The sequence below is a fragment of the Zingiber officinale genome, chromosome 11B (genome assembly GCF_018446385.1).
Source record: "Zingiber officinale cultivar Zhangliang chromosome 11B, Zo_v1.1, whole genome shotgun sequence".
Lineage (NCBI taxonomy): Eukaryota > Viridiplantae > Streptophyta > Magnoliopsida > Zingiberales > Zingiberaceae > Zingiber > Zingiber officinale.
Window position 1 is genome coordinate 9,350,064 of NC_056007.1, and position 26,959 is coordinate 9,377,022.

A 26,959-nucleotide genomic window follows, 5' to 3' on the forward strand; every position below is an offset into this window, starting at 1 on the left:
GCTTGCACCAGCATAGAAGAAGCATAGCGCGTAAATAAGAAGACTGAAAGTTGTATTTGGCTCAAAGTTCAAGTGCTTCTTTTATAGCTTTCATTCTTGTTGGATCGTGAACGTTCGATAGAGGGGGGGTGAATATCGATAACAGAAAACTTTCGTAAAGAGTAAACACAGCGGAAAGACAAAAGACAAGCCAAAGAAGACACAACGATTTACTTGGTTCGGAGTCTTTGGCGACTCCTACTCCAAGGTCCGCACACGAGGGTGCTTTCGATGGGCAATCACTATCAATTCGAAAATAGAATTACAAGATTAAAGTACAAGAACTGATAGAAAGAAAATATCGACTATGGAATAAAAAATAAAAGATAGCACTAAGTCGGAGATCTTTTCGCAGCGTCGCAGGAGCACAGAGAAGTGGATCTTGAATTCTGAGTACATTTTTTAGCTCCAGCCTTGACCCTCCTTATATAGGAGGTTCGGAGCACCTGGAACCTTCAGGGCGCCTCGACCATGACGTAGTCGACCCAACCAAAGGCTCCACGTGGCGACGACGTGAGGAGGATAAACTTTACCTCCGGGCGCCTGGGTACCTCCCGGGCACCCGAACCCAAGTTTCCAATAGACTCCTTCCTGCAAGAAAATTTTTAGTCCGAGGCAATTATACCCTGCAACACAGATTGTTAGCACAGTTTTATAGATAAGAAAAACAGTAATTAGATTCCGTTTCTCCGAGATCGGAATCTAGTCAAGATCTCGACTTAGAGTTCTGAGATGGTTCTAAGTCGGATCGGCGCCTAAGTTCCCTTTTCGGGAACGCGTCCTCATAGTCACTCCCCTCCAGTGACTTACCTCCACTTACCTGCCAGACGTCCGGTCAGCCCTTCGACCCGTCTGGACTTCGTGCTAGCTATCCGGTCAGCCTGTCGACCTAGCTGGACTTTGTGTCAAACGTTCGGTCAGCCCATCGACCCGTTTGGAGTTCGTGCCAGCTATCCAGTCGACCCGTCGACCTAGCTGGGCTTCGTGCCAGACATCCGGTCAGCCCGTCGACTTGTCTGGACTTCTCCTGCACACTCAGTTAAAGTGTTAGATCAACAACAAAACTAACTTAACATATTTTGTCTCCCCTCTCTTCCCCCTCACGGCAGCGACGCGTGTCACGCCACCCGCCAACCATTCATCGCCAACCCCGCTATACCATAGATTGGTCCACTGTCGCCTTACTTGTGGCCATCTTCCAACCTAGCTAGCTATCACCGCCCCTTCGCCTGAGGATAATGCAGTGACATCGCCATCTTCCGATCCACACCATCACAATCAACGACCATCGCCGCTACCGCTCTTCGCAGCTCATGGCCATCTCAGAGTTGTTATCAACCTCTTTACTGAGGCAGTGACCATCCTAGAGAGCTACCTTTAGATCGCCGCCACACCTGCTCAAGTGAGGCACACCGGACGACGCTTTAACCATTGCAAGACATCGTCGGCCATTGCATAGCTGCTTCCCTTCCCCTCGCGTCTACAACGCGTGCCAGTGTTGGTCTGCTCCTTTGCTATGAGCACAGGCTGACATCACCAGGCCTTCTTCGACCACAATCAGGAATCTAGCACCCCTTTGTCCAGTGGGATCATTTCCTCTCCCATAGCCACTCATTGTCGTGTTGCCATGAGCCATTGTTGGAAAAGAAGAAGTCATAGGGTAACGAATCTCCCTCCCTAAGTTTTGTTATTACAATTCATGAGATGTTCTTTGATTATATTAAAAATAGATATGTTAGTGATTTAGAAGGAGGTTGACTAATTCGTTGATGGTTTAAAACGCCAATCGATTGAGTTATCATGTTAATCAAATGAGCGTAAGGCTAGAGGATCTATATTGTTGATTGGGTTTGATTGATATGGTAGTGGTTGTGTATGTTAATTAGAAGAGGAAACGAAGTCAATTGAGGATAGAACTACTATTTGATTTGATCATAGGTTGATTTAATTATGGTTTTCTGTAATTGATTAGGATTGTGGAGGGTCATTTGGTTTACATTAGAGCATTGTAATAACTTGTTTTTTATGTTGCAAGACTTTAAGCCCATGGTAGACATTAACGTGTGGACGTTTTGCTTGATTGACATTCGAGATGGGTACTTCCTGCCTTGTTCTTTTACTACGTGCATGACCTATGTTTAGATAGTTACTATATTTACCTTGACTCTATTCGTTCTTATTTCTTGAGCTTGATCTTTTATTTCTTAATCTTGTATATTGATCTATTTTGATATCCATGTAGTCTCATTATTATCTGTGTTATGTATGATCATTTATACTCGTACTATTATGCTAGTGATATTATATCGTAGCATAGCTATAGAATATTAAACTAAGTTACCGGTTTGATATTTATTCATGCCTGTATATTTATAAGATCATACCGTAGTGTAGGATATTGAGTATCCTACTTGACCTTATCTGTTATTTAGGCTCATGCCTAAACACTAGTGAGGTTAGACCTTTCTACATATTGTTACATTGTTATACTCTATCGACCATTGTCTTTCATTCATGGTTGAGAGAGTCATCAACAATCATTGTTATATCCTATTGACTATTGTCTTCCACTTTTGATTGAGAGAGTCGTTAGCGACCGTTGATTTATCCTATCGACCATTATATCTCACTCATGGTTGAGAGAGTCATCAGCGATAATGATATATATGACTACCTATGAGACCATTCGTGGTAGCGAATTCGCATATAGTCCGTAGCTAGACAGCTATGTATATACCCGTTCTTCCCACAAGACTATTCATGGTAGCGAGTTCTCTCGCAGATAATGACTGTTTACTTACCCTATCAATCCATGAAACCATTCGCGGTAGCGAATTCGCCTGCAGATAGTGACTATTTGTTTACCTTGACTACCCATGGGACCATCTGTGGTAGAGCGTTCTCCTACAGTCAATGCATGTTATATATTTGCTATATGTCGTTCATGTATTTGTTCGTACGGGTTAAGATGTACTATATGTACTCTCGATTTATTGGTCATATCTGGTTGAGCAGGTTAGTGGAGGATTATTATTGTTGGTTATGCTTTAGTTAGCAGACGATTATAGTGACACACTTGCTTTTGTAATAAGTATTTTCCTGCGACTATATATCTTTACTCTCTGTATCTTATTATCATGCACTATTTTCTATTACTCTCAGAGTCATTTGGACTCACTACCTATTATATTTTTCCTTCAGGTAGCAAATAGATAATATATGTATGGAGTTGCTTGAAGGATCCTACCTGCCAATCTCACGCCGCATTGAGAGATTTATTTCTACTGTTGCTTTTACTCATATTTTGGTTTTACCAATATGTTTATGTAATAATTAACTTGAGTGTGATTTTTTATCTTGTCTTGGTCTTTTGTTCGGTTAGATGGTTGTTGTGTCAAGCCGAGCCGACTCACAGTTAGTCGATTTGCGCTTTACGTTGTTTATCTTATTGTCTTCCATTGTATTTTTGATCCAGCTGTGTGGGTTGTATATTAAACTACATAGTTGTGTTTTGTTTTGAACAGAGACTATATATTATACTTGTACAGTTGTGTGGCTATTGTATACAGGTTCTATATATTGTCACGAGGGGAGAGATGTTATCTGTTTTTCGGACAGAGACTCTCTCAGGGTGTGACATCTAGGAGTTGTTATTCATAATTATCTTGTCCGTAAGTACTTCTCTGAATTGATTCTTCCCCAATATCTATTGGGGTGATTGTCTCTTCTCCATAAATAAGATAAAAATGAGTCATTCTTATGCTCTCTCGAGGTGTGGTTCGTTAAGCCCATAGGATGCTTGGCAACTTGTCCACCCAACAACCTTTAACATTATCTAATTTAATTTTGAGTCCACGAACTATTTCTCGATTAACCACCTTGGTTTGACCATTGCTTTGTAGACAGGCTACTGAAGTGAAGGTTTGTTGGATTATAAATCCTTCACACCATTCTTTTAGTCGGCGACCCTGAAATTGCCTATCATTTTCGAAGACAAGCTTGTGAAGGATGCTATATTAGCAAATGATATTCTTTCACAGGAATTTCTTTACTGCATCTTCAATTATTCGAGCCAGTGCTTCAGTCTCAACCTATGAAAAGTAATCCATAGTAACTATGAGGAATTTCTTCTGTTGAGGCCCAACTAGGAAAGACCCCATAATATCCTTGTCCCACTCGTCAAAGGAAGTTGATACAGTGAAGGTCTTCAAGAATTCTATCAGACGATGAGAGATATTTTGATGCCTTTGGCAATGAATACAGATTGTGACTAATCAGGCAGCATTGGCTTGCATTATCAGCTAGAAATACCTAGCTAGTAATGTTTTCTGAGTAAGTGTCCTCCCTCCAATATGGTTTCCATAAATACCCTTAAAAACCTCCCTCATTGCATAAACAACATCATCTAGACTGAGATACTTGAAGAGGGACACGAGAAAGATCGTCGATATAATACGTCCCCAATTAAAGTGAAATGGGGAACCCTTCTTTTGAATAATCAAAATTGTTCTGGATCGATAGGCAGAATTCCTTATTTGAGATAAACAATGATGGATGTTCTTTAATCAGTAGGCTTATCCTGACTTAAATCTTATTCGACCTGGGAAACTAGTAGAGTATGAGATACGCAGTTATTCGTTCTCCAACCTGCTAGTGCATTTACTAGTTTGGCCAACTCATCTGCCTTCTGATTATCTGCTCGAGGAATCTTTTGATCTCAAAACTTCCTTCTAGTTGTTGAACCACCAACTGCAAGTCCAAAAAATTGATCACTCTGGAGGTCCTGATTTATTTTACTATTTGAAGTCTTGTGAGTAAGGCTTCATACTCAACTTTATTGTTGGATGCACAAAAGTCGATCAAGACGGACAGAAAGTTAGTATACATCTTCTGAAGGGGAATTAGTAATATCCTAACTCCATTGCCTTATCAGGTGGAGGAGTTATCCACATAAATCTTTCATGTTCTACTTGCCTCCTGGTCAGGAACTTCTGTTAAAAATTTACTAAAGAATGAGCTTTAATGGTTGTTCGTAGTTGATATTAGATATTGTATTCATTCAACTTGGTGGTCCATTTGATCAACCTCCCCGAGGCTTCAGGATTCATTAACACCCGGCCCAGAGTACTATTGGTGAAGATTGTAATAGGATGAGTAAGAAAATATGACCTCAGTCGGCAGGCAATAAAGGTCAATCTAAGAGCCAATTTCTCCATATTAGTGTATCTGCTCTCGGCATCCTTCAACAAATGGTCTAGAAAATAGATGGGGTGTTGTATATTGTCTTCCTATCATAGCAAGACTGTAGCGGCTGCTCCTTCGGATGCTGAGAGGTATACCCATAGCATTTTTCCTGCTATCGATTTAGAGAGTAAAGGTAATGGAGACCAATACTCTTTCAATTCGGTGAAAGCCTCATCGTATTTCACGTTCCACTCAAACTTGGAAGCTTTCCATAATATCTTAAAAAAGGGTAGACTCTGATCAGTTAAGCAGGAGATGAATTGCAAAAGTACTGTAATTTGCCCAATCAATTGTTGTGCCTCCCTAGGGGGGGGGGAGGAGTGTGTTCTGGAACACTTGGATTTTCTAAAGGCTTACCTCGATTCCTCATTCGGTCATAATGTACCTAAGAAATTTCCCACTTTTGACCTCAAATAAGCATTTATTGGGGTAAAGTTTAAGCATGTATTACATGAGCATGCGATATGTCTCCTCGATATCTGAGTCAAGGTCTTTGATCAAACAAACTTAATAAAAATGTCATTAACATACACCTCAATGTTTCTCCTGAATTTATTCTTAAAAACAAGATCCATGAGTCTTTAAAAGGTTGTTCCTATATTCTTCAAATCGAATGACATGGAAATATAATAAAAAGTTCCATTAGTAGTTATGAAACTAACGTTTTCTTGATCTTCAAAAGCCAAGGGAATCTAATGATATTCTTGATAAACATCCAGCATGTATATGAGTTTACAATCGGAAGTAGAGTCTATCAGCTTATCAATATGGGTTAAGGGTAGCAATCTTTTGGATAAGCTTTATTGAGGTTATGAAAATTGATACAGATTCTTCATTTGCCTCTTGGTTTGGACATTAGTACAACATTAACGAGTCAAGTAGGGAATTGAACCTCCTATGTGTTTCGAGCTTCCATTAACTTTGTGGTCTCCATCTGAATTTCATGGTCTTGTTCTAGTGAGAAGTTTTGCTTCTTCTGTCAAACGCATTGAACTTCTAGCAATGTGTTCAGCTGGTGAACAATTACAATTGGGGAAACTCCTACACCTTTTGATGATCAGGCGAAGACATCATGATTATGTGAGAGACAAGCAATTAATTTTTGTTTAAGCCCACAAGGAAGGTTGGCAGCTATTCGGGTGACTCCATCTAGACGGTCGAGATAAACTCGTACACTTTCATGATTCTCTTTTAGTTAAGATCGGTGCCTATTGGACGACTTGGATAGCATTGTCTTGAGTTTGATTGTCTTGCGCTAGTTGGTTCATATTATATCCACATAGGATTTCCTCGCTACTTACTGGTAACCTTTTACCTCTCAAACTTGGCTCCTCACTAGCAATTTAATTTTCTGATGAAAAGTGGAGATCACCGCTTGGAAGGTACTCAATGCCATCCTCCCTAGTATGACATTGCAGGCTGAGACGATGTTTATGATGATAAAAGATGTTTGTCGAGTTTGCATTAGTGGCTCCTTCTTCAAGAAAAGGGAGAGTTTAATCTAGCCAATGGATTGTACTTTGTGCCCCATGAAGCCTCCTCCCCGTCCAACTATATATGATCAAAAGATGTTTTAAAGATGATGTCAATAAAATTGTCGGTATCAATAAATACTCTCTTCACTCGATAATTGGTAATGAAAGTCTCAATTACTAAAGTATTATCATGGAGGCCTCAATTCCTGCCAAATCTTTGGGTCTAAAATTTATGGAAGAACCTTGTCCTCTTCCACGACTGGTGCTAACAACATTAACTTTCCAGCCTTCTACCATGAGCCCTTCAGACTCGAGTGGAGTCCTTATCTATGGGTCCACCATAGATTATGTTTGTAGTCTCTCGAGCATCAATCTTGTTCTTACTTGTATCTTTTTCTTTGGCCTTTTGACGAGACCAAGAGGAACCCCGGGGTTCCTTTGAGGGATAATGGGATCGCTGACTTGTGGATCGATCGATATCAGCATCATGATGGTGATGACGTTTGTAGGGGTCAAGAGATTTTCTTTTGCTAGGCCCACTTCGGTTAGCATTCCGTTAATTAGCTATTCGTTTTAATTCCCTCCCATACTACTGACAATCTAGAATGGAATGAGTACTTGATTGATGGTATGCGCAATATTAAATCATCTCGAGGGACCTTTGACTGGATTTAGGAGTAGAAGTCGAGACTTCTTCCATTGTTTGAACCACCTTTTCCCTTCTCTGATTTGTGAACTCTTGATTTCGCAAAGGCGGAGGAGGGGCTCTACGATTTGGATGAGTGGGGATAGGAGTGGAAGTTGGAACTTCCTTTCTCTTCCTGGACTAGGCTTCCTTGACTTGGATATACTTAAGCACCTAGATTTGTAGTTCTTCTAAATTGGTTGGAGGCTTTTTCACCAAAGACCTGAAATAACCTCCATCGATCAAGCCTTACGAGAAAACACTAACATGCACTTCTGGGATAACCAAGGGAGCGTCCATGGTCACCCGATTAAATCTTTACAAATATTCTTTTAGGGGTTCTTTGAATTTATACTTTAGAACAAACAAATTATGCGACATTTTTTAGTATATTCGACTGGTCACAAAGTGCTGCATGAAGACATTAAACTCCTCAAAAGTTCGAATAAAAGAAGTAGGGAGTCAACTAAACTATCTCTGCGTTGACCCCGAGAGCATGATCAGGAAAACTCGACACTTGATGTCATTCATATATTGATGTAATAAAGAAGCATTCTTGAATTTGTAGATGTGATCTTTCAGATATGTAATACCATTATATTTTCGATCTGCAACAATCGAAAGTGTCTCAGCAACTCATCCTAGAGGATGTCCCATGAAAATGGAGGGCCTCAAAGAGCTTTCGTTTCACCAGATTTGGGATCCTTTTCCCTTAGAAAATCCTTATGAGGGGTTTCGCCAGAAGATTCTACAAAATATTCTCTCGCAATGGACTTACTAATTGGTATGAGAGAAGCAATCTATGGTATCCTCGTAGGCGAAGGTACCCTTTGGTACACCGGTGTTTCTTCAACTGACCGGGGCGGTGGTTCGATTGAGGGAGTGATCATTGGTGGAGGATGTGATGGTTGCCCCTTTAACAACGCTTGCATCGTCGCCGCTACCAATTTGTCGAAATTCTCTATTGCCATGGTGATGATGTTAGGTCTTTCAACATCATCCATCTTAAAGTATTGATTCATGTCTTTAACTTAGTATTCTTATAAACGGTGTCAATTTGTTCGTACCCACTAATGTCGACAAATGAATCACTGGTGAGTTAGCTTTGTGACCAACTTAATCACTGGATGACAACGAGGGTGATGTGGTTCTGTGAGCCTAGACAACAACAAACAAGAGGAAAAGAGGTTAGAATGACAGCTAGAGGTTTCCCAACGCAACTACTCCGACTCTAAAGTTAGAGGATGAGGAAAAGAACAATATTAGGGTTTTGATGTACGTAAGTGTGTGTATGTACCTTGGATGTCAGATAGAGCTATGTTTTATATAGAGACAACAGACTTTGTTTCCTTTCATTCTAATCTTTATGTTATTATTATTTAATTTCTTAAATAATGCAATATTTATTCATGTCATTACCTTTTTCCTGGAATAATTCGAGATGTGTGGGAGGATTATTCTTTTCCCGAAATAATCCGAGATTTATGTAATGGTTATTTTTTTTTTTTCCAGAAATGGTCATGCATTATGATGTGTGTCGCAAAGGATCCGGGAGGCCAAGGAGCCGGGGGGGCCAAGGAGCTAGGAGACCCGAGAGTCGGGAGGCCCGGAAGCTAGGAGGCCAAGGGGTCGAGCGTCAACTCGACTTCCCCTTTGTTTGAACCACCATCTCAGGAAAGGTCTCCAATCTTTTCTTATCCATGTGGCACCCACTAATTACCCTCTCGATCAATAACATTACAACTAATTCTGACTATTATACCAAAGACAAGGATTGTAAACGAATCAAGATAGACCAAGTCTTATAGTGTTCAAGCTTGTTTGGTAAAGTAGTCAAGTCAAGCCAAACCAATACTAAAATGAACCAACCTGTTGAAATGATTATTCAAGCTTGGCTTGATTTTTTTTTTATGAGCTTGAGCTTGGTTCAAACTTAATTTAAGCTTGGTTCATTTAGTTATTATCGACCTCTCAATTCAAGTTTGTTTGATTATTTAAAACTTTTGCATTTTAAACTTGTTTGGTTGGTTATTGAATTTGATTATTGACTTTGATAATACAAAGTTATTTATTTATTTTTAAATTTTTTTTGTTTATTATATTGATAAGAGTTTTATTAATGAATATTATTTATAAACATATTTATGAACATTGATCACAAATGTGTTCACGAATATTAACCAACTGAACATATATATTCAAAATTATTTATTTAGTTTAACATATTGTTTAAGTTTGTTATTTAATTTATGTTGTGTTTATTGAACAAATATAAATAATCTCTTACTAAGTCAAATAATAAATTTATTCATGAATATTTAGTTCATTTATAGTCTTAACATAATCATATTATATAAAAGTTCCCACCAATACGTAGTCCTATCTTATATTGTAAAAATTATTTTCTACCTTTATTAGACAGAAAAAAAAAAAGAGAAATGAAACAGCATGGAAATTAAGGACAATTCGAACTGTGAAGGCACTGAGGACAAATTGACTGCTAATGCATTTCCAATATCAAATAAGTTTGGAGTCCAACAGTCATTCATATACATGTCTACTCGACGAGCTCGACCTAAACCTTACTAGCAGCATCCTGACTCATAGAGCAGTTTCTAAACTCAGATAAAGGAAATCTACTGAATCACAAGCCAAAGTAGTCTCCGTGAGTGGTGAGGTTGATGGTGGTGGTGGTGGTGGTTCTGCATCCACCAACAGTGGCGGTGAAAAGTAGATCTCATGCATAGTGATCACTTCATCTCCTTCGTTGGAAACAGCTGCTCAGCATACTTTTCCCCTAGCCGTTCGCTATTCTTCTCAAGATCCAACCGAAAGTTCCCCCATTCAGTGTTTGCAAAAAGAAAATAGGTGCACTACAACACCACACTGTATATTGCTATCCTATGCAGTATGCTTCGAGTTCTAATATAATGGCATCAATCATGACTTGTGGAAAGACTTGTGCTTGCTAGATGAGCAGGTGCAGCTTGCTTGGCCTTCCCTTAATACCTTGAAACAGGGCATGAAGAAACAAGAATCAAAAATGCACCAAGTGAATTCAGATCATGAGTTAATCATTAGAATACCTTAACTTGTCTCTGGAGATCCTTAATGTAGTCGACCGCCAAATCGAGCATGTCTGCGGTGTTGGTTTGCTGCAAATTGAATCAGCAGCACAGGTTAAATGATGGTTTCTGTTCCATTGGAAGCAACAGGAATGCCCACCTTGTCCATGTTGGGGACTAGTTCTTGCAATTTTCGCATCCTTTCGCTAATTTTGGTTCTCCTCACCTGGAAATCAAAACCAATACACATCAAGAGTCCAACCCCAAATCAGGGCTATCGATCGGACGGAAGAGGAGGAGAAGAATCACCCTCTCCGCGATGCTTCGCGGGTGAGTAGCGCAACCCCGTTTGGCTCTGGTCTGGCAAGGGATTGTCTCCTGGAACTGGATAAATTTTTCCATGGCGGCCATTTCCGCTGTGGTCTTCGGCAAGCTGAGCTGATGTGTGAGACCATTCTGTTCTTAGACAAATCACTATGGTTAAATATTAAGCATGAGAATCAATGATTAAATATAGCTAGAATAAATGACTGCCTGAGTCAATTGAGATAGGTTGAGGCCAGAAACCATCTTCCCTTCTTCCTCTCTGCTTCTTGTTCCGGGCAACTTGTTGCCGGAAAGCAACGAGGTTTCATCCCAAGATGTTATCGGAACTCCGGCCAAGTAACACTGGCTACTGTCATCAGGACTACTTCCACACAATTCCTCGTTCCCCATCTCTGATATCTGTGACATCAGCGAGCTTTGCCTCGACGGGAAGCTCATCTGGTTCTTTAGTCCTCCTCTCCCTGAATCCCCCATGGAAGGAGCAGGAGCAAGTTCCCTGTTTCTGAAACCATCACTCAGTTCTCTCATCATCGGATAACCTAAAAGATTGATGATCCAGTTGAAAAATCACAACTTTACACAGCATAAACTAAAAAGAAGATAGCTTTGATGATTTAACCCTCTTTATTCTGTTAGTGAGAGGCGGTACCATTGCTGGCATTCGAGTGAGAGAATAAGCCCACAGGAGTACTGCTCTGCCGCACAAGATTTCTCAGGTTGGAAGATTTCCGGCCGCCGCCGCCGCCGATCTCAATTTGCCGCTGCATCTCCATGTGGTTGGATCTCTCCGTCAAGCCATGGTTCAATAAGTGAGTGTGAGTGGGAAGATGGTAAACCATAGACTGAGCCGAAGAGAAAGGAACGGCCTGCTGAGAGCTGACCAACTCCGGCGGCTGAAACTGGGAGCTCCTCTGGGCGGCGGCGGCGGCGCCGGCGCCGGCGAGTTCTCCGAACAGAGAGCTCGGAGCTGACCGGAAACGGAGAAGGCTGGAGTTCAACTGCAGGTGCTGATCTTGCTGGTAAATCTGGAGTTCGGACTCTGATTCCTCCTTCTCCACCGGCGGCGGAGATCCGTAGATCATTTCTTCCTCCTCTGCTCTCCTAAATCCGCCGTAAATCAAATTTAAAAGCGAAAAAAAAACACACACACACACCTTAATCTATTGAATTCGAAAGATAAAACGCTGAATTTTCAAAGTAATAACAAATCTTCTACTTTTCTCTACTCACATAAATCCTTCTCCACCGGAGGAGCACCAGCAGCGCAAACTAATCCGAGTCCCTCCGCCTCCGCCCGCTATTTATAAACCAAAGTGACGGAAATACCCCCGAATCTACGCGGATTCAGGCGCCGTATTTTCGTATTTACCGTATTGCCCTCGCCGTATTTTGCCAAATACGTCACCTTTTTCGGCTGCTTAAGAAACTCGATTCAGATTGTTTTTTGTAGCATGGGGAGGAGTTTTGACGTTATCTTATCTGCCACGCTGGACGCCTCTTTATATCCCGTGTCGGCTTGTCGCTTTCTGGATCAACCGGACTGCTAGTCCTCGCCGTTCGATCGCCCAAGGACGGTCTAGATCCTTCGGATTAATCACGGGCTGAAACCACAGAGACGTAACTAAAAGCCATAATGTTAAAAGAAAGTCAGAACCGTGTGATTTATGTTGTACGGCTGCTGATCCATTTGAACCACTGTGCGTAAGCCTCTCAACTGCCTCGTTTGCTGCCCTTTTAGCCAAGCAATTATTAAATTCAATAAGTCAACGCTTCTAGCACGAGGAGGACAACAACAACGTATGATGCGTGTTTGACCACGAAGGCAGCTGTAAGCTACATGATAATCAAACTAGTCATTATTTGAAAATAAAAAGAAAAGTTTACATACAATTCTTGTTGACAAATATAATTTTACATGTATTTTTTATTGAAATAAATTTTTATTTCCATTCCCTAGTTAAATATATTTACTTAATTATTCTTAATATTTAAAATATAAAAAATAAAAAAATGAGTATAATTCTTTTTAAATTCAGTACATTAAATTAGAATCTAGTATATTTTCTATCAAATTAAGCACGATTCTTTTTTCACCTCAATTAGATGAAAAATATACTAGATTTTCTTTAAATGATACTCAATTGGATGGAAAATATACTAGATTTTTTTTAAATGATGCTCAATTGGATGAAAAATATACTAGATTTTCTTTAAATATGCTGAATTTAGGAGGAATTATATTAAGTAGGAAAAAAGCCGTACTCAATTTAATAGAAAATATACTCGATTCTAGTTTAAAGTGTTGAATTTAATAGGAATTATACTCATTTTTAGACTATTTATACCTAAAAAAAATATGAAGGGCAATTTTAATAGAAAATATACTCGAATATACTAGATTTTCTTTAAATGATACTTAATTGGATAGAAAATATACTAGATTTTCTTTAAATAGTATTGAATTTAGGAGGAATTATATTAAAACAGAAAAAATATGCTCAATTTAATAGAAAATATACTAGATTCTAGTGTAAAGTACTGAATTTAAGAGGAATTATACTCATTTTTAGACATTTTGTACCTAAAAAATCTGAGGGGCAATTAGATCACAATATTTGCATCAGGGAATTGAAGCAAATAAAACTTTGCATGGAGTGAAAATAAAATTTTTTATGAGTGGGGATTGAATATAAAATTTAAATTATGATTGGAGATTTTTCTCTACTTTACTCAAAATAAAACCTCCTCCTATTTAATTTACTGATAAAAAATACTCACGATAAGTAAATCATCTTTATCACATATATTATCAACGAAATTAAAATTATAAAAATCTCAAAAAAGACAATCTAATTTTTAGATTTTCTAAATTACGCACTCCTTACACCAATACTATAATGCTGCATTATAAAATTCATCACCAATTTTAACGAGATAAAATGAAATATAAATATGTATTTTAGAAAATTTAAAAGTTAGATGCGCTTTTCAGAATATCATAATTTTAAATTCGTCTTGATAAATTGTGTTTTTTTTAATTGTTTTTTTGGACATTGAGAGTTGAGAGTGCGCTGGCCTTTATAAAACCTGATATAAGAAAAGATGAGTTACATGGTCTGGAACTCTAAACTGTTTGAATTGTTGAGATGGAGAGAATTGGAACCTGTCACCTCATACGATTCTTGCGAGCAGTGAGATTAGGTTACAGAATCGGATGTGTGTTCAGAGCAGCTTCAGGATTCCATCAGGCGGTGAGGATGAGGATGACGATGACGATGCCGCCTGGAACCGTGTGCTGTGTTCTTGTCTTTCCAAAGAATTTGCTCCGCTAATTCCTGAAAGGGGAATATGCAAAGGAGGAAATTCTACATTCCACAGTGTTGGATCAGATGCTATAGCACAAACTAACAAACAATTTTTTTTTTACAGAAACTGAATTTTTGGAAAATCGATGCACTTTTAAACTTGAGGTGATGTAAACAGTCTCCTGATGAATTTCAGGTACACTAATCCTTCAGCATTGATGCCTTCTTATTAGATCCTCAGAAGTGTCAGTTTCAATTAGGATAGGATAAGTAAAAGTTTAATTAATTAAATTGAATTAATTGATCGAATCGATTGAAATTAAAAATATCAATTCAGTTAATTTGAAATTCTATTTTTTTCTCTTAAAAGATCAGTTTAATTGGTTCGGTTTCGATGTTAAAAATCAAAATTCAATTAAACTGATGTTTGGAGGGCATGAACCGGAAGGAGGCAATGTAAGTTGAGAAGAAGTCCTTTTAAGTTTGGAAGAAATAGGGACAGCAGGAGCCTTGCCCAACCCTTCCAAACATCCGCAAAGGATCTCTCGCCGCCTCACCTCAAGCATATAAGGGTTTCTTCTCTTTCTTTCTCTCTTTTGCTTAGCTCTTCTACTTTGAGCTTTGATCAGACATCTCCTGGAGTTCATGCCCTAACTCGCCCAACATTGGTAAGGAAAATTCAGTGAAATGATTGGAAGAGGAATGAGAAGTGATACAACAAATAAAGTAGAGTTCCCGAAATTAGGGGCGAAGTTTAGAAAGATGACTAATGTGGTTGTCAAAGTCAAGGAGGGGTCAACACTCGGGACAAGCATGGTCACGTGGCTCAGTCGAATAGGCCAGCCAATCGAATATTTTGTCTAATCGGATCCCAAGTCCCCCTGACTCAATGGAATCCCGAACCATCTTAGTTCAATTCAGAATCAAGTCCTCTCGATCTAATTGTACTAGACATACGACTCAGCCGAATGGATGCTAATGTGCATAGATTACATATATTTTTATGCATAATTTGACGCATATTCACTTATATTCTCTGAGTATATTCTATGCTATTACACTTTTCTTTATTATATATATATTTTTAGCATAATTACTTTCTTTATTGGAGATATGCTCATGCTTGGTTTTTCTTGATAGAATGTAATTTTCAGAGTGAAAACGGAGCTAAGACATGCTTCGGAGCAATCTTAAAAGAGGAGCAGAGTCCTGGCATGCCCCCTCATCAAAGAGCAAGCAGAGTCAAACTGTGCCTCCCATCAGCAGCTAATCTAGGGGCGATCGTGTGAAATCACGCAACCGTGTCTCCCTTCTAGAGCCGGTTCATAGGTTGGTCGTGCCCTAGGCACGGTTGTGCCTCTCCACCCTATCCTCTTCACACTCTGGTCATGCCTAGAAGCACGACCGTGACACGGCCTAGGCAGCTAGGGCACGACCCTGCCTATATAAACGGTGTTCTTCCCCCTTTCAGGGGAGGAAGGGTTTTTCCTTTTGGGGAGTCCTATTTGGTCGAGATTGTCTCTTCATTTGCACTCCTATCGACAATTCAAAGTCATTTTCGACATCTCCTCACCTCTATAAGCAAAGGATTAGATCCAAAGACTTCTCATCGCATTGGTTAAACTTTCTTCCTCTTTCTTCTTAGATTTGGATTTAAAGTTTACAATTATCATGTCTTTGGGTATATCTCCTCTTGTTATAGAGTAGATCTACTTGGTTTAGGATTAAGAGAGTAACTATGATGCGTGATTGATGTAAACTCATTGAATTTGCCAATTTCCTATCCGTATGACATATTTATGCCTTGTACCAATTTGATTAAATGTGTGTGATGAATTTGTGTTTATATTTAGTATTTGATTGGATGGTTGTATTGATTGCTCGCCCTGTAAAGGGGATGTCCCAGATTATATGATCAAGGGGCCCTTAGTGACAAAAGGTATCCCTTTAACTAGACTTTCTAAAATGTCGCCTTGAAAAGGAGAACAATTCTCTACAATAAAGTATTTAATTAGGCTTAATGGGTTATTCCTAATGTTGTGTTAATAAGTGTCTCGTGTAATCTAGCGATTGTGTGATCAGGAGGCTTTAGTGACAGAGGGTATCCCTTTAACCGTACTCTCTAAGTTATCTCGTTTACTTAGTGATATTTGATAACACTAGGGGCAACACTCTGAAACAACCATCGCGGGGAGTGTTGTATTTGATTACACTTCCTATATACGCATAAGGATAAAAAATGAGAGATGAGCAATTCATAGTACATTAATTTACATCACAATGAAATTGAACCCTAAAACACTTGACCAACTTCCTCGATCAATTCTCCTTCCCAATTCTCTTCTCTCTACTTCTTCCTCTCTTTTAGTGCGTAAATTCACAACATTTGATCATTTAGATAATTCACTGTGATAAGTTTCTAGTTCTAAACTCAATCCATGTGGGTTCGATATCTTTTATCACTTGTGGCAAAACTGTGCACTTACGGTTTAACAAGTTTTTGATTTCATCGGACTGTCTACAAGTTTAACAATAGGTTTTATGGTATGATGATACTGTAGGATCGAAAAGAATTTAAATATCTCCATAATGACATGATATTGTCCACTTTGGGCCTAAGCCCTCATGGTTTTGCTCTTGGGCTCTACCCAAAAGGCCTCATGTCAATGGAGATATCTTTCTCTTATAAACCCATGATCTTTTCCATGTGTTTTCAATATGGGACTATGTTTGCAACCTTGCAACCCCAACAATCCCCCCCTCAAACAAAGGACCATGGGCTTCCCACGTCCGATCCTTGACCCACCAGGTCTTCCTGCCCCTCGGTCTACCCGACCTACTAGGACTTCCTGCCCCTCGGTCTACCCGACCTACTAGGACTTCCTTGCCTAGCCGCAACTAGGACTTCCTGCCCCTCGGTCCACACGACCTACTAGGACTTCCTGTCTGGTGTCTGGTCCTCTTGATCCGAACATAGGAGCCCCCACTTTCTTTGTTCGAGGTCAATATTGTACTCACATGGTTCAATTAGACCATAGTCAATATTGTACTCACATGGTTCAATTAGACCATAACTCTTGTGCACAGTCGGCGGTTAAACCTTCTGGCAGTCCGGGCTCTGATACCAATTGTAGGATCGAAAAGAATTTAGATATCTCCACAATTGCATGATATTGTCCACTTTGGGCCTAAGCCCTCATGGTTTTGCTCTTGGGCTCTCCCCAAAAGGCCTCATGCCAATGGAGATATCTTTTCTCTTATAAACCCATGATCTTTCCCATGTGTTTCCAATATGGGACTATGTTTGCAACATTGCAACCCCAACAGATACTTTATGAGCTTATTGGACTGCCTACAAGATTCCAATTGGAATGACCCTATTTTGGCTAGTCTATGGAAAGTCATGTCACCTCCTAGTTGAATTGGAGCATAGGGCTTATTAGGCAATTCAATGACTTAATCTCGATTTGAAAGTAGTTGGGGAGAAAAGAAAACTCCAACTTAATGAACTTAATGAATTGAGAATGGATGTGTACGGACATGTTAAGTCCTATAAAGAAAGAATAAACAAATGACATGATCACACATTCTATGACGGGAGTTCAAAGAAGAAGATTTAGTACTACTATTCAATTCAAGATTAAAACTTTGCCCCGACAAGTTAAAAATCATGGTGGACGGGCTCCTTGAAGTTCAAAAAGTATATCTGTATGGAGCAATGGACATATGGATTGCAAGGTAAATGGGTAACATTTGAAGAGTTAGTTCCTAGGAACGCCAATAGAGGGAGACAAAAAGATATATTTTTCCAAACATCATCCCCCGGACTGAATCAAACAGGGGTTGAGCTCATGACCGCAACAAGCACTACTTGGAGCACCCAAGGGTTTCTTAGTTTTGTTTTCCGTTTCATTCTAGTTGATGTTTAGTTTTTATTTTTAGGGTTTTGAAGAATAAACATCTCTAGAGAGCGAGTACCTGAGCCAGAGTCATGTGGTTTCACACGATCGTGTTTCTTTGGCTGAAGCTAACACGATACAACTTTGTTATCACACATGGCCATGCCATCCCTAATGTCTTATTTTACCCCACAACTAGGGCATGGCATGTGCTTTAAACACACCTGTGCCGCCGTCGTCACAACCCCCCCCCCCCCCCCCCCCCCTCTTTTCACTTCTTCTTCCCCTATTCCTCCATTTCCTTTCTTCAACTCTTGCCATACACCCTTCCTACCCTCTCTAGAGATCTCATCTTTCCTTGATCTTGGCTTCACCTTCTTCCATGATGTTGAACCGACTAAAGAAAGGGTTTAGCTCCAAGAAGAAAGATACTCTTGAAGACACTACAAGCAAGGGCAAGGAAAAGATTGAAACTTCAGGAGAACTAAATGCACACTTCAAAGGTATATATAATAACTTTAGTATTGTTTTTGTTAATGATGATCAAAAACATCGATTTGATTCATTATTGAAGCATTTTATCATGTGCACCAAATATTTGGACTATGAAACCTTTAGATATTCTAAGCTTCAAGGATGATATTGAATGACTTCTTAAGAGGATAGAATGGAATAATTTTATGTGTATGAAATACTCAACATATCCTATAATAGTTTTAAAAATTTTAAGCTCTGTTAATTTCCAAAATGCTCATGAGTTGGGGAGTATTACATTTCGATTGTACAATGATGATTATGAATGAACTCTCGATGATTTTAATGCATGTTTTGACTTTCCATGCGATGGAATATGAAAAATACTTCCTAGGTTTAATAGTTCAAATTTATGGGGATCAATTGGTGGTAAACATATCTTCGATCCGCACTCATCTAAGGTTATTAATATTACTAATCTAATTTTTTATTATCTTCACTTGGTTATGAGGAATACAATATTTGAATGATGTGATAGTGAAGAAATAGTGAGACTATCTGAATTATATTATTTATGAGCGATGATAGAGAAATTTCAATTAACACAGTATTTCATTTTTTGAAACACATTGCAAAATTAGGAAATTCTCCCTCCACAAGTCCTATTATTTTAGAAGGGTTGCTACCCACATTGCGGTAATACTGGGTTGCAAAGTTGAAGGTTTAAAAATGACGGATAGTACCCTCGGAGGTTTATTTAAACACATATTTGGCAATACGCATGATACGACGAGATGGTTATGACGGTTTGTTCAATTTCAATTAATTTGATTTAGTTCGATTTTAACCGAATATTCAATCCTAAGTTTGACAGTTTGGAATCACCAGTTCAACGGTTTATAATTACTGGTTCAAACAATTTGAAATTCCTTGTTCAAACGATTCGAAATCGTCGATTTAATGGTTCCTGGAACATTGACCCTGAATCTTAACCCTCCAAGATGGTTACAGTTCACGGTTAGAAACCGCCAATTCATAATTCACGATTACTATTCAAGATTATTATTATTATTATTATTATTATTATTATTATTATTATTATTATATATATATATTAATTTTATACTTTCAATTATAGTGTTCATTATATATATAATTTTATTATTAAACAGATGAGAAATGATATGCTACAAGAATACGGAGCACGAAATGCTCAAGGAATAACTCAGCATTTCCTACGTGGAGAAAAAGAAAATAAAAAAAGAGAAATGAAATGAACAGCAAAGCTTTTGCCCTAAAATCCCCGCGGCTTCTCCTTCTCCTCCAACCGCGACGCGACTTCTCCTTTCGTCGTGGGTGGAGGAGGAGGGAGAAGCGGCGAGGGTAGAGGAGAAGGGAGAGGTAGCGATTTTAGGTTAGTTTCGTTGCTAATTCCCGCGGTCGTGGGTGGAGGAGAAGGAGAAGCTGTGGCCATGGGTGGAGGAGAAGGGAGAAGCCGAGCCATGTCGCGGATGTGGGTGGAGAAGAGAGAAGTCGCATCACGGGTGGAGGAGAAGGAGAAGCCACGAGGATTTTAGGGCAAAAGCTTTGTTGTTCATTTCATTTCTTTTTTTTTTATTTCTTTTTTTCCACGTAGGAAATGCTGAGTCGTTCCTTGAGCATTTCGTGCATCCAAGTTAAATATAAATTTAATAAGTTAAAATGTAAAATAGTTCTGCATTAAATAAGTGAAGACAAATTCAGCTTCCTCCTCCATCCCTTACTCAGATTTTCTTTGTTCTCACTCTATCAAAAAAATATTTTTTTTTGCTTCAACTCCTTAATGTACACCAATATACTTAATTACTCTCATTTTTTAATAGATATAAAAAGTCTAAAAGAAGGTATAATTTCTCCTAAATTCAACATATTTAACTAGAATCTAGTATATTTTTAATTAAATTGAGCACGATTCTTTTTTTGTCTGACCAATCGATTAGGAGACATACCAATCGATTGGCTTAGGCTAAATCAATTGATCTCAATTGGACATTTTGTATTGGTGCAAGTTGCATTAATAATCAAACTCATATTTTGATATATGACAAAGGTTAAAGTTAGATTATGTTGTGATCTAATCTTTTTACCAAGTATACAGGATATGAACTTGATGGGTCTAGAGGATAGAAACACCAGGCTGAAGTCTAACTAGATGGATAGCTGACATGAAGTCCAGATTGATTGAGATTTCACAGGAGGAAGACTAGTTGGGTTGTCAACTAGTTGAAGTTCAGATTGGTTGAGATCTGGCAAGAAGTCCTGGTGGGTCAAGGGACTTGACATCAAGGAAGTATGTGATTGGTAAGTGGAAGTAAGCAACTGGAGGAGAGATCTAATGAGGATGTGCTTCCGGTTGAGATAACAGTAGGTGTTAGTTTGACCTAGGATTTCAACAAAACTCAAAGTCATGATCGGACAATCTGGAGATTGTCAAATATATTACTCATTTTCATATTATTGCTTGTTATGCTAACTTTATGGTACAGGAAAGCAAAAGACTGAAAAAAGGGTTCCACACACCTAGACTTGGTCCAGGCGCCTGGAGGTCCTTGTGTCTGGAGGTGCTCTAAGAGCCCAATCAAGGGGTGAAGCTAGCGGGAGACTAGCTAACATGGCAGACGTTGAGTGGATGACACATGTTAGGGTCCAGGTGCTCAGACCAGTTTAGGCGCCTGGAGATGGATAAAAATTTCAGAGATAAACTTTCAATAATATGCAACCATGTCAGCACTCCAAACACCCGGGGGTTGGTCCGAGCGCCTGGAGATGACCTATAAAAAGGACTTCGAGCAACAGCTCCATTAGATCACTCGCTCTAACTTTTGGACTTGTCCGCTGCTCCGATAAGACTTTCACGACACCGAAAGGCTACTCCGACAATCAATGCTCAAGCAATTTCTTCTTCTGTTGTTGATATGTTTTAATTTAACAGTCCTTGTACTTAAACTTTGTAAACATTTTCGAACTAATAATGATTGTCCAATGAAAGCACTTCACAAGTGTGGGCTTTGGAGTAAAAAAATATTAACTAGGTCAAGTAATGTTAAATTTGAGGTGACCAATTCAGTCACATGAAAATTTTCCACCGACAACCGATCATTTACATTGTATCAACCATGAGGAAGGGGAAAGAAGGTACCATTATTAGCACTATAAAACAAGCAACTAATCATTTTACTTGTTCATTGATTTGATAAAGTAAAAGCTATTGAGGTTTCATAAAATAGTCGTAAAGAAGACTAAGGAGCTGCTCTAACATGTCACTGAAAAGATTTTGAAACAAAGATTGAATTTTTCATAAAGGACAAAGATTTTGAAACTAAATATATATAGAACAACTTGAAAAGACTTACATGTTCTGTGCAGTGGAATAAGATGAAGAAGAAGCCATTGCAACATCTCGAGAAATTGTTACAGAGAAAGTTGTGATCGTCTTGAACAATCAATATTATATCTGTTGTCCGCCGAGTGGAAGGAGATGTGAGATTGCATCAGACCATCTTCCTTCGCCCTTCATTAGGAAATCCAGAATGGAAGAACAAACTTCATTGTACTAAGCACATCACGGAGTGGATTTTGAAGTCGTCCCCCCCAAGATGAGCTGTTCTACGTCCCCGTACGAGGTGGTGGTGGTATTGGATATGTGGAAATAAACAAGTGGATAGAGAGAACTTCATTGTGTATAGAAAATAAACAGGTAGTAGGGTGAATCTGTTTTAAAGAAATTGCATCATACGTAGGTCTCGATATCTTCTCGTTGGGCTTGATAGGAGCATTCAACCAAACTTGGCATCTAGAGTGCTCAGTTGACTCGATGACTCAGGCTCTCGATGACTCGATTTCACTCGGGAGCACTCGGTCGACTTGGACTCAACGACTTGGCTTCCACTTGGAGGACTCAGACTCTACTTCCACTCAGGAGCACTCACCTAAATCGAACTCGGGCACTCAACACTCGACACTCGATTGACTCGAACTCGAGCAATTGACACTGAGCTAACTCGGGCGCGGGCAATCAACACTCAGCTAAATCGGGTTTGGGCACTCGACACTCAACTAACTCAGACTTGAGCACTTGACACTCAATTACTCGGACATCCCTTGGCCATTCGAACTTAGTCAAAATAGTCTAATTTTCTAGATAGCATAGTCATCTCAAAATAGTTCTTCTTCCCCACTTGTCAGCTTAAAATTATTAATTTAGATCATCTTAACCAAAAAGATTGATTTTAATGGTATAATTTCAAATTCAGATTATCCAGTAATTGTTGGATCGTGAAAGTCGATAGAGGGGGGGGGGGTGAATACCGATCGAAAACGTTTAAGTTAAGTACGCAATGGAAAAACAAAAATAGAGCAATGCTAAAAAGAACCAATATACTTGGTTCGGAGTCTTGGTCGACTCCTACTCCAAGGTCCGCACTCGTCGAGTGCTTTCGTTAGGCAATATACTAACTATTCGAATAAGATTTTACAAATTGAAAGTACAGGAAATGCTAAAAGAGATGAAGTACCGATAATAATAAAAATAAAAGAAAGAGCGCGTTGTCGGAGAAGCTTCAGCGTTGCAGGAGCACAACACAGTAGAGCAAGCATTGGAAGGTCTTGTTGTGAGTATTCTTTGCTCCAGGGTGCATCCTCCTTAAATAGGAGGCTCCGGGCACCCAGATTCCTTCGGGCGCCTGGAATGTGACGTAGCTCATCCAACCAGAGTGCTCCATGTGGCACCGTGTGTCGGGGATAGAATTTGCATTCCGGGCGCCCGGATCCCTTCCAGGCGCCCGAATCCCTTCCAGGCGCCCGAACCTCTATTTTCTAGCAGCTCAACTCCCTATAAAAAAAATGTTAGTCCGAAGCATAAATGCAAATTATATATCCTGCAAAACAAAGCACAATTTTTATAACTAAACAGGAGTATTAATTAGATTCCATCTCACCGAGATCGGAATCTAGTCAAGATCTCAACTTAGAGTTCCGAAATGGTTCTAAGTTAGATCGGTGCCTAAGTTCCCTTCCCAGGAACGGGTCCTCACAGTCACTCCCCTCCGGTGACTTACCTCAACTTACCTGTCAGACGTCTGGTCAGCCCTTCAACTCATCTGGACTTCGTGTCAGCTATTAGGTCAGCTCGTCGACCTAGCTGGACTTCGTGCCAGACATCCGGTCAGCCCATCGACCAATCTGGGCTTCGTGCCAGCTATCAGGTCAACCCGTTGACGTAGCTGGACTTCGTGCCAGACATTCGGTCAGCCCGTCGACCAGTCTAAGCTTCGTGCCAGCTATCAGGTTGACCCGTTGATCTAGCTGGACTTCTCCTACACACTTCATCAAACTGTTAGATCAATATGAAACTAACTTAACCTACTTTGTCATTCATCAAAACTTGGGTTAGACCGTTAGTGCTAATCACACCAACAGTAATCTCCTATATAATAAAATTTTGCAACAGGTGGAACAATCGTCACTGGTCTAACCGGTCGGATCCAACATCGTCGATCAGGATCGGGGCTAGGGTTACTGAACATCGTCGATCGTCTCTCAAGTCTTTTTCCTAAGGGTGTAAATGAACCAAGCCGATCATGAGCAATTCAAAGCTCGATTCGATAAAAGCTCGCTTGAGCTCTGATCCTGTCTGAAAGTTAGTAAGATGGAAAGCTGGGGATGTGACGCTCCCGCTGACCACCTATAGACTCCGCTCGGACCTGTAACACAAATTACATCAGTGCCGATCCAGGAAAGGGGTCCCCAGCGTTGGCCCTCTGACGCTCAAGTCAGTCACCGACGATGAAGTAGATGGCGAGGCAAAATGAACAGTAGCGAGACTAGTATCTATCGTATATTGTGTACCTCCATCGATGCTTGGACCTCCCTTTATTTAGAGTTCCTGTAGGATGCATGCATGCTCCCCAAGGTGAGCACGCTTCCCAAACTTTTCCCTGAAAAGACTTATCAGTAAAGTGTCCCCGACACAGTACCTTAACGGACCGAACATATCTCTAAAGTGACAGTGAAAGCTTCCACCGTACGATCTTCTGGTTGTCCATGCCCAGTGTTAGTGGAACCAACTTCCAAAAGGATGTCGATGGATATCAGAGGGAGTGTACTGCTGGGTCGAGTGGGTTGGCTGCTCGGCCAAAATTTTACCGCTCCTGTGTCCCGTCCGGTTGGCCAGAACCTCGCTACTTCTGTGCGTGTGTCCGGTCGACCGAAGTTCCATTCTGCCACTGCCGAGACCTGCTGCTAGGCTGAGCAAGGTAGCCACTCGACCGAAGTTGAACTCTGCCAATGTCGAAACCTGCTACCTGGCCGAACGGGGTAGTCGCTCGGTCGAAGTTTCGCTCTTCCAACGTCGAGCTCTACTACCTGGCCGAGAGGGGTAGCTGCTCGGCCCGGCTTCTGCACATCGTCTCCTCCTCTGTTCAACGTCCAATACTCCATTGAGCGTCGATCATTTGACACCTCCCCGTATCGAAGGCGGGATCGGACCGAAACCTTCTCCCCCTGTCGGGGTATGCTCGCCTGATCGACCGATGCTATTTGCATGTTGACCGCCTTAACTTTGACCTCCACCATAGCCGCTATCCTCCACAGGGTGGGGCCCCTCATCATCACTGCATCACATGCCTCCCCTTCAAGTCTAGTCGAAGGCGACTGCAAGTCCGACTGACTGGACAAAATTATGTGTGAAACGGGCCACCCGATCGGCTCTGACACGGTCGGCTATGCGACCTTTGTTTCTGATCAGGATAACGTGGCGCAACGGTCGGCTATGTGACTGCTCTCTGCCAGTCATCCTATTGAAGCTTGTCGTTCGACCGTAGATCTGCTCCCTTAAGCCGATCGACACAACGAACATTTATACTTGTGAAATCTTTTCTTGGGATGTCTTGGGCGAGCGCGATCCAGGCTTACGTCAACCATATTTCTGGGAGACCGTGCAAATCCCTGCGTATTATGGTTGAGCGCGCCCCCATGCCCTCATTAAATGTCGACCCATGGTGAAGAGCCACGTGTCATGCCCATTGCAGGCACACGCTTGACGTGACAAGCGGATATCCGCTGGCGATGTGACGTTTGGCGATTCAAATTCAACGGTCCTATTTCTGCCTGGGTTTCCGTGACCTAGATCGGACGGCTCTGGTCGGCCGACCCCGTAGTTTATAAGCAACGCCTACTCCGTCTTCTTCACTTTACTTCATCGTCTCCACCTACAAGCCTCTTGGTGACACCGTGCTTCGCTCCATCGCCTTCCTTTTCCGGTCAGCTCTGTGATCTCTCTAGTAAGCTCTTGTCTTCCTTTGATTGAAGTTGTTCGTTGCTCATAAGATCCTCTTTTCTGAGTCACATTTCTTCCCTATTTTCCATTAAGCTTTAATTTTAATGGCAAGCTCTTCACAGCCTCCCGCCGGCATCCTTGGGCTTTGGTACACCTCTACAGAGTCCAGGTTTGATGCCGGCGATACTGAGAGTTTGACCGCCGCCTTTGACTTTCCTTCTGGATACAAGATTGTGTTGGTTGCTACTCGGAAAACCTAGAGGTTCCATTGTACAAAAATTTTGTACAAAGGTCTGAACCTTTTCCTAGCTACCATGTGTTCTTTTAAATTAAATTTTGGATCGCCTGCGGAACTTAACACGTTTGATCCAAAACTTAATATATTTGTTCTTTTAGGTTTTGACTTGGATCTCTTGCGGAACTTAACACGTTCGACCCAAATCACCTTAAGTTATTAATTCCATTAAATATTAATTTCCATAATTGGTTCCCAGTACTGACGTGGCGAGGCACACGGCCTTCTTGGATATGGGAGCAACCACCACCGACTAGACAAAACCTTTTATAGAAATCTAATATTTAATTTTTCTAAAATAACTTTAGGTTAACCGAAAAGAACAATCAAATCACAAGGAAAAGAAAAAACAAAAGAACACAACATCGAAAAATATATTCGAAATTTTAGAACATAAGCCTCTTGTATTTGGTATTATTTCCATAAATAACTAGCATGATGCGGAAAGAAAAATTACTAGTTATACCTTATAGAAAAACCTCTTGATCTTCTATCGTATTCCTCTTCTAACCTCGGACGTTGTGTGGGCAACGATCTTCCGAGATGAGAAATCACCAACCACCTTCTTCTCCTCTTAGCTAGGTTCGGCCACAAAGAAAGAAGCTTCACCAAGGAAGAAAATCAAAACACTAACCAAGCTCCAAGAGATGTTAGCTTCCTCTCCTCCTTCTTCTTCTTCTCCAAGTAGTATCCGGCCACCACAAGAGCTCCAAGCCTTTGAGAGAGGTTCGGCCACCACAAGAGGAAGAGAGGGAGATGATGATGATGGCCGGCCACACCAAGGAACAAAAGAGGGAGAGAAAATAATAGAGGTTGTCTCTTATGAAGGCACCCTC

General features: G+C 40.4%; 1 protein-coding gene across 2 annotated transcripts; it reads right to left on the reverse strand.

Annotated features, from left to right (window-relative positions):
* Positions 1-9,926: 9,926 nt before the first annotated feature.
* LOC122034490 (transcription factor bHLH130-like) lies at positions 9,927-12,126 on the reverse strand. 2 transcript variants are annotated; one of them, XM_042593766.1, is made up of 7 exons: positions 12,066-12,126; positions 11,485-11,936; positions 11,043-11,374; positions 10,818-10,964; positions 10,669-10,734; positions 10,530-10,598; positions 9,927-10,452 (listed from the first exon to the last, which is right to left on the reverse strand). In XM_042593766.1, coding segments are annotated over exons 1-7 (1,137 nt in total). In that variant the 5' UTR covers positions 12,068-12,126; the 3' UTR covers positions 9,927-10,383. The 2 variants fall into 2 exon arrangements, with proteins under 2 accessions (XP_042449700.1, XP_042449701.1); XM_042593767.1 differs by having other exon boundaries at positions 11,485-11,928; positions 12,066-12,122.
* Positions 12,127-26,959: the final 14,833 nt, after the last annotated feature.